This window comes from Adiantum capillus-veneris, chromosome 10 (assembly GCF_014529385.1).
Source record: "Adiantum capillus-veneris isolate H3 chromosome 10, ASM1452938v2, whole genome shotgun sequence".
Classification (NCBI taxonomy): Eukaryota; Viridiplantae; Streptophyta; class Polypodiopsida; order Polypodiales; family Pteridaceae; genus Adiantum; species Adiantum capillus-veneris.
Window position 1 is genome coordinate 25,327,464 of NC_140940.1, and position 8,888 is coordinate 25,336,351.

At 45.7% G+C, this 8,888-nt stretch overlaps 1 protein-coding gene across 7 annotated transcripts in view; it reads left to right on the forward strand.

Moving 5' to 3' along the window:
• The window catches only part of LOC147448567 (putative glutamate carboxypeptidase LAMP1), a 48,179-nt gene that overhangs the window by 2,798 nt on the left and 36,493 nt on the right, over positions 1 to 8,888 (forward strand). For 4 of the 7 annotated variants that reach the window (XR_015189364.1, XM_086521137.1, XM_086521140.1 and 1 more), the window contains exons 6-9: positions 33 to 185; positions 308 to 379; positions 1,502 to 1,589; positions 1,683 to 1,802. Coding sequence is in view for 6 of the 7 variants with exons in the window: in XM_086521137.1 (XP_086377263.1) it covers positions 33 to 185; positions 308 to 379; positions 1,502 to 1,589; positions 1,683 to 1,802 (433 nt within the window). In the remaining variant the exon portion in view is untranslated. Of the gene's footprint in view, positions 1 to 32; positions 186 to 307; positions 380 to 1,501; positions 1,601 to 1,682; positions 1,803 to 8,888 lie in introns of all 7 variants that reach the window. The other 3 variants (XM_086521135.1, XM_086521139.1, XM_086521136.1) reach the window with 3 other exon arrangements.

Here is an 8,888-nt window from a genome sequence, read left to right on the forward strand (position 1 = left end):
AATTGAGGTGCCATTGTTTCTTACATTTGCAGATTGGCTCAACTGAATGGGTTGAAGAAAATATCGATTTGCTAGCAGTGAAAGCTGTAGCATATCTCAATGTTGATTGTGCTGTGGTTGGACCAGGATTTTATGCAGCTGCAACTCCACAACTTGATATGCTATTAAAAGAGGTCGCAAAAGAGGTGAGCCATGTGGTTTCTGTTTCCTTGGTAGTTCAAGGAAGTGCTATGGTGTTGCTAACTTGGGCTTGGATCCTTAACAATTGTTCTAATATTGATCTTGTTTTAATCGACTGAGAGTACAGATAGATGATCCAGACAGTCAAGAGAAGTCCGTCCTTGATACATGGACCGCTTCTGCCAAAGGAAAGCCTATGGTGAGTGCGGCACGATGTTTTTACTGAGACAATCATTTCTTGAGATTTGTAGATTCACAACATGTGAGGAAATTGGAGTGTCAGAGACAGTTTTGATGTAAAGTAGATGGTTTAGGTGTTTTTTGTGAGTGGAAGGAAGCTGTTGAAATTGAAGTGACCTTGTGGCATTTAAATTCCAATTTTGTGATTTTGGTATAAAATATAGGCACAGTCACAGTACATACTGTATCATTATATTAAGGGGTGTTGCTTTGTTTGAATTTTGCATGCTCTAAAAATTTCACATTGTTTTTCAATGCATATTTGTAGTAATCCAGCTTTAGTATTCAACAATGTACTAAACTTTTATGATACAACCTTTTGGTGACAACATTGAATACCTAAAATGTTTTGCCATACTGCCTAGGTCAAAAGTTTCAGGAGATGTTGATACTGCCTCTCTGGTATTGAATGCATACCTGAGAGAGGTAGTTAGGCATTTCGGGGACCTATTCTCGTCCATTAGAAGGCCACATGTCATTATAGATTGAGGTTTTGAGTTCTGGCATTTTTCTATACAGGGACCTATCCTCTTCCACCAGTTATGTAGGATTGCGATCGAGGGTTCAGTGCTGGCAAACATATTTCCAGAGCAGCCCCAGTGCATGCAGATCGTCAAAAGTTTCAGAAGCTGTGGATACTGCCTCTCTGGTATTGAATGCATACCTGAGAGGGGTAGTTAGGCATTTCGGGGACCTATTCTCGTCCATTAGAAGGCCACATATCATTATAGATTGAGATTTTGCGTGCTGGTATTTTGCTATACAGGGACCTATTCTCTTCCACCAGTTAGGTAGGATTGCGATCGAGGTTTCTGTGCTGGCAAACATATTTCCAGAGCAGCCCCAGTGCATGCAGATCGTCATCTAGTGGCTTATGAAAGTGGTGAACTGTGCTGATATATCTTTAAGTTGTCAATTCATGGTTGAATTTTGCTTATGCTGGATGAAGTGAGCTTTTCAATGAAAGCGGACGTGATGATAATGAATTGAATTTTTTAGGTGAAAATGCTTTCGTCTCATGCTTGGTTGTGACCTTCTGTTTCCCATTTACAAACCTTTTCATTTAATACACATTCGTCAGGTCACACGTTTGGGTGGAGGGGGATCGGATTTCACCGCTTTTCTTCAGCACGTTGGAGTTCCCTCCGTGGATATGTATTTCGGCCAAGGTAATAGCCAAGTAAGTCATCAAGGCTGAATTCAAACAGTGCATGTTTGAACTTACAAAACTGGTTGAGGTATTATTTTTTTCCCTATGCCAGATTATCCAGTTTATCACTCTTTGTATGACAATTTGCAATGGCTAGAGAAATTTGGTGACCCATCCTTCAAACGCCTTATTGCAGGTGAGACGAACAGTCACTGTGATAAATGCGCAAAAGGTTCTTACATATAACCACTAAAGATTTCTGGTTGATGCCCATTGTTTGGACTTTAGAGTTTCTGCATTGTTTGGTTGCTGTCTGTCTTGTTATTGACGAATCCTACAACTAGGATGTAATGCCAACAAAGCCTTCCCATTTGGATAAGTATACAAGGAATCAATTATATATTTGTAAATATATTTGTTTGTATTCAGGCATTGATTTTTCCTTCAAAGCCTGCCATCATTGTTGGCTTGTATATGAGAAGAAAACTTGTGCAGCTTGTAGAACATCACAGACATGATCTTACAAAGGACACAACTCATTTGGAGGCTCTTTAATGGTGTATTTCAACATGAGTAATCCTCTTCCTACCGTGCTCTTTCATCAGCAAAATTCTCAAGCTCCTTGTTTTATTCCTAATACTTCTCACGTTCACTGTGCTGCCTCTGGTTCAAGTTTGGAGGGCACCTTATATATTTCTTACCCCGATCCTCAGTATGAGCAGTGATCCACTTGTCAGGTTTATTACGTAGATGTAGTCACTCTAGGACTACACCGTCTGCGACACACCATTTTATATGCTCCCACAAGGTGACTCATCATATTACATCTGGAGCATTGGTTTGGTCTGCTGCTTCTTTGCCCTCTGCAATTCGAGAAGCTTGGCTTTATTACCTATCTGTATGGAGGTGGTGGAGATGTTCCACAGAGTCCTACTCAGAGAGTTCCAGAGGAGATACCTTTGCCCAGTATGTGGTTCGACAGTTTTTGTACCTGGGCGTGCAACAAAGGAAAAATTCGGTGAACGTGTCCGGTTGATTTGGAGGTTCTTCATGCTTATATATGTTCAGTAAGTTATCCATTGGCGTATATAATCATTGGACCACAAATAAAAGAGCGCTTATCGACCTTGACGTTGAAAGAGATAAAAAGACGCAAGAACAAGATAAAACGAAAGAGAGAACAGCCCCATACTCATTTCCTTGCACTCACACATTGTTACAGGCTTGAACACACCAAGCAAGAAATCAATAGCAACACACGAACATAAGCTGCAAATAACTGAAGTGAACTTGAAGAGAGAAATGAAATGTTATATTAACGTCTTCAAAAGGCCATAATGACCTATGAGACCCGAAAGTTACAAAGTGGTGGATCTGATACAAAGTCAGAGTAACAAAATAACCTAACAACAGTACAAAACAAAGATATATACTATGGGGTCCTAAGTTGATCGATGTGTACCAAGCAAAAGACTAAGCAAAAAATGGGCGGCTTGTTGGGATAGCTGAATCACAAGAGATCTAGCATCAGTGGTTGGCGAATCTCATCAATTTCCTCCATGGTTAGTAGTGTGACCGGGCGTCGTGCATGCCTGGCCAGCGTGCTCCGAATTTTCTGTCGTAGCCTCCGTCGATGCTGGGTAGTTCTTTGCAGTCGCGGGCGCCTGGATTTCCCCAGTTCAATCGCTCGGGCAATTAGTGTGTCTATGGTGTGAGACGAGGGGGAGCTCTGCTGTGGGAGTGGCTCTTGCGGCTGTCCCGTGTCTGCCCTGAAGAAGTCTGTGATCCGTCTTTGAGACTGGCTAGCCTCGCCATTCATCAAGCTATCTTTGTGTCTGCGCAGCTCGAGCAAGAACAAACCCAGACATCTCTGATCTTCGTATCCCATGACTCTTGAGAGTGGTCCAAAACCTTCTCTGAATAAGCAATGGAAGCGGCCTCGTATCTCGTAGTAGACGGGGCAGCGACATGTATAGTGTAGCTTTGTCTCAGGTTCCATGTTACACAAGGGGCATGTCCTGTCCTCTGCTGGTACTCCGTTGTATCTCCCAATCTCAATCCGCAACTGGTGAGAAGATGTGCGTAACTGGCCAATAGCACATCGTATCCCATGAGACAAGTGGGTATCCATGTATCTGGGTCTCGCCACAAAACCATCTTCCGTAAGCTGGAGAAGGTGGTCTTTGTAAAAAGCCATCTTCGTGCCCAATTCCTGTGTTGGTTGTATCCATGTCCTTCTGGTGTCTAGCGGGGTCAGGTCTTGGCGTATGAGCTTGGTGATCTCTGACTGTGTAAGGGTGAGAGATGGTGCATCCAATGAGTAATGGAATGGTGGCAGCCGGTCTATGCTGAACCCATGTGCCTGAAACCATGATGTCATCTCCCCATACAAGCATGTTGTATCTCCTTGTATGACTAATTGTCGAGAGGATTCAAGTGCTATGCGAGCATATCTGTCTCTAGGAAGTGCCCATGTGCGGTTTATGAAGGAGACTGATCTTGTGAGCACCTCCACCACAAGTGGGGGGGCCGCTAGCTCTGCTCGGATAATGGCCCGTGGTACTGATGCCTTGGCTCTAATGAGCCGCGAGATCATAGAGACGAGAGGTTTCTCCATGTTCCCCCATCCGTCTGAGCGACCCGTCCTCCCGTGGTGATCGAGTGAAGGTCCCCATATCTCGGTTCCATAGAGCAATGCTGAAGCCACCAAGGTGTCAAAGAGCCAGAGCTTCGTCCGGGGCTCCTGAAACTGAAGCTTATATATATATATATATATATATATATATATATATATATATATATATATATATATATAGAGAGAGAGAGAGAGAGAGAGAGAGAGAGAGAGAGAGAGAGAGAGAGAGAGAGAGAGAGAGAGAGAGAGAGAGAGAGAGAGAGAGAGAGAGAGATGAAATGAAATGAAATGTTATATTAACGTCTTCAAAAGGCCATAGTGACCTATGAGACTAGAAAGTTACAAGGTGGTGGATCTGATACAAGGTTAGAGTAACAAAATAACAACATTACAAAACAAAGATATATACTATGGGATCCTAGACTGGTCGATGTGAACTAAGCAAAAAACTAAGCAAAAATGGGCTGAGTCACAAGAGATCTAGCATCGGTCATTGGCGAATCTCATCAATTTCCTCCATGGTTAGAGAGAGAGGAGGAGGAGAACAAGAAGAAGAAGATTGTTTTAACATCATGGGAACTATCCCAAGAGACGTCAAAAAGAGAGAGAGAGAGAGAGAGAGAGAGAGAGAGAGAGAGAGAGAGAGATGAAATGTTATATTATAGTCTTCAAAAGGCCAAAATGACCTATGAGACCAAAAAGTTACAACTGGTGAATTTGATATCATGTCTGAGTACGAAACTAAAAGAACTAAACTAACTAAGAACTAAACACTAGAACACTCAGGAAGGAAATAAATCTGAAGCTGATAAGGAGGGAGGGGTTTGTGGGTTTAGATGAAATCCCTCATCGGTCGCTGTAGAATCTCATCAACCTCCTCCATGGTCAATACTCTAGTTGGGCGTCTTGCATGTCGAGCTAGAGTGATCTGTATCTTCTGTTGCAGCCTTCGTTGATGGTAAGAGACCCCTGGAGGTCGTGGGCGTCTGGATTTGCCTAGCTCAGTGGCTTGATCAAGCAGCGTACCTCTGGTATGGGCGGGCTCTGAGATCTGTTGTATTGACTGCTCCTCTGGCTCTCCCCTGGCCGGTGTAAAGAAATCTGTGATCCGTCTCTGAGATTGTCTTTCCCCTGATGTCCTCAACAAGCTCTCCCTAAGTCTGCGCAGCTCTAGTAGGAACAATCCGAGACACCTCTGATCCTTGTATCTCATGACTCTAGAAAAAGGTACGAAGCCTTCTCTGAACAAGCAGTAGAAGTGGCCGCGTATCTCATAGTACGTCGGGCAATGACATTTGTAGTGTAGCTCTGTCTCTGGCTCTAAGTTACATAGGTGACATATCCTGGCCCCTGCCGGTACCCCTCGAAATCGGCCAGTCTCGATCTGGAGCTGATGTGAGGATGTGCGTATCTGCCCAATAGCGCATCTTATCCCATGAGATAAGTGCGTATCCATGTATGCAGGCCTAGTCACAAAACCGTCATACGTGAGTTGGAGAAGATGCTCTCTGTAGAAGGCCATCTTCGTGCCCTACTCCTATGTCGGCTGTATCCATGTGCTTCTGGTATGTAGCTGAATGAGATCCTGGCGTATGAGTTTGGTGATCTCTGTCCGTGTGAGAGACAGGGAGGGTGCATCCCGGGAGTATTGAAACGGAGGCAATCTATCCATGTTGAAACCATGCGACTGAAACCATGTTGTCTTCTGTCCATACCAACATGCTGTATCGCCTTGTAGAGCCAGTTGTCGAGATGACTCCAGGGCGAGCCGAGCGTATCTATCCCTGGAGAGATCCCATAGACCGTGCATAAAGGATACTGATCTAGTCAATGCCTCCACCACGAGGAGGGGGGGGGGGGGGGGGACGGCTAGCTCGGCTCGGATAATCTCATGTGGCATTGAGGCCTTAGCCCGGATCATCCGAGCGATCATAGAGACCAGAGGCCTCTCCATACATCTCCATCCATTTGTGTTGCCAGATCTCCCATGGTGGTCTACTGAGGGTCCCCATACCTGAACTCCATAGAGCATAGCTGGAGTCACTAGAGTGTCAAAAAGCCAGACCTTTGTTCGCGGTTCTTGAAACCAAACCTGCGAACACATCCTCTCCAGTCCTCCCAAAGCTGCATATGCTCTTGTCAGTCTGGTCTCTGATGCTCTTCTTAGTGAAAACACCGGTCCAGCGAAGACTACCCCCAGATAAGTATACGCATCTGTGTACTCCACAGTCTCCTAGCCATACGTAAAAATGGGCGCTGACCTCCTGACCCACTGTGGTGTGGTGTTGAACACCATAACCTTGGTTTTCCCGAGGTTGACAGACAATCCACTATCACGAGCAAATGCATGCAAACTTCAAAGCATCCAAATGACGTTGCATCCCCTCTGGAGAGTCGGAAATCAGCACAATATCATCAGCATATAGTAACAGCGGAATCCATTTCCCTGCTAGCTGACCCCCCCCCCCCTCCCCCCCCCCCCCCCCCCCTGTCTCCCTGACGCTCTACATAGTCCGAAAACTCATCCACATACATCCCAAAAAGAGTCCGGGATAGGGGGCATCTCTGCTTTACTCCAATAGTGGAGAGGACCATGTCAGACATTCCCTCAGTGGTGCGCACCCGCCCCATCACTGTCCTGTAGAGAGCGAGAATCCCCCATATCAGCTCTGTAGGCACACCCATGTCTTGTAATCTGCGTATAAGTCTGGCTCTCGGCACTGTGTCAAAAGCTTTGCGGAAATCCACAAAGCTACAATAGATCCTCTTGCCATGGTGTCTACCCTCCTCAATAATAGCCCTGAGTGTCAGAATTTGGTCAAGAGTGGAGAAACCTCTCCTAAAACCTGCTTGCCTTGGTGCTCTTATGCCTTCTCGTTCTGCCTATCTACTCAGTTCTTGCTCAAGAATGGATGCATATCAGCCTAGCTAATGTGTGACCAACCATGATGGTGCGATAATTCCCGGGAATCATGGGATCCCCCAACTTGAAAATAGGCACAATCGTGGACATACTCCAAGTCTCAGGGAAGCCTTCATACATGGCTCGATTAAACATCATAGCAAGGAGCTCTGCACTGGCATGGATGAAGTGCTCTGCTACCAGCCCATCATGATCATGTGCTCTCCTTGTCTTCATCCTGTCGATAGCTTTCCTTACCCTCTTGGTAGTAAAGAAAGAACACGTCTCCGGGCATGTCTCTAGTGGGTTTGGCAGAGGTGGTTGTCCTGAAGCTGTGTAGAGAGATGTGGCATATTCCCCCCATGTCTCAGTGGAGGTGATCTCTGGTGGTGGTGAATGTTCGTGGAATAGCGTCCATGCTTTGCCTGAGTCTTGACTTTTAAATAGCTGATACAGATCTTGCTCTAGCTGGGATAGATAAGCCCTTTCTTTCGTCACACTAGGCGGCGAAAGATAATCCGTGACTGTCTATGTGTGGTAATACCCATGAGCACTTCCCTCTGTAATTTGATCCTCATCTCTCTACACTCCTCATCGTACCAACTGTTTTGGGGCATGCTCCCAGATCGGCTCCGTGTAGGCTGGCTGTGGGGGTATGCTTCTGATGCTGCATCATGGAGCGTCTCTGTCAGTATTTGAGTGAGTTCATCTAGTGGCCGTCCTGGCTCCTGGGTGCAAAGTTTCCTATATATCTCATCCATATACACAGAGTCCGTCTCCCTAATGAAGGTATACCATATGTGTGTGGGCACCTCTCTTAATGGAGTTGTGCTGAACTGAAACGTCAGGGTGAAGGACAAGATAGCATGATCAACTGCTACTCCAACTGGCCTAGTGCCCACCATGAAATCCTGAAAGAATGCAATGAGACCTGGCTGGGCCATGACATAATCCACTGTGCTAGCACCATGTCGGTGTGGAAAGCAAGTAAAACCTCCGGTTGTCAAAAATCTTTGTAGACCATTCAAAATGGCCAATCTATGTGCGGTTCCCATATCTATCAAGTATCTACCATACTCAATGTATTCCTCATCTTGTGATAATCTGGATAGACCCATCTATGTAGCATCCAGCTCCCTAAGCATCTCCTCGGAAGTATCATAAAATATTGTTTGGTGGTGGGCAGTCCTAGCATTGAAATCCCCTAGTATGATAATGTCACCGTCCTTAGAAAACTCCCATATGTCATTATCCAAAATAGCAAAGGGGGATTGTCCTCTAGGTGATGCATATACTGACGTACTAGGAGGAAAGTAACATATAGCAATGTAGAGGTATCTGCCCGTCTCTGCCCTTATCCTCACCCACATGTACCTAGCATGCTCATCCTTGCGCGCTATATATATCAATGGCTGCAACTCCTCCCTGAATAGAACTGCCACTCCCCCTGAGCCTCGTCCTCGATGCTCCGATCTGGTCTCCTGTCTGCAGGTTGTCTCCCATCTATATCCGCTCACCTGTGGCATGGATTGCCCAGGGGCTTGATGCGTCTCAGAGTAGAAGATGATGTCTCTCCCTGTGAAGCCAGCCCCTACATCATGACGAAGTGATCTGTTACAATTCCAGGTTGCCATCTTTAGTGTGGTCCCATAGGTCTCGCACCGTCATGCGGGACGTCGCTCCAGTATCCCTGTAAAAAGCAATCTTCCCCTTTTCCCTTGCTGCTCTAATTTCCGGCATTACTTCTTGCATCTGAGCAATCTGCACCACAGAGGGTGAGG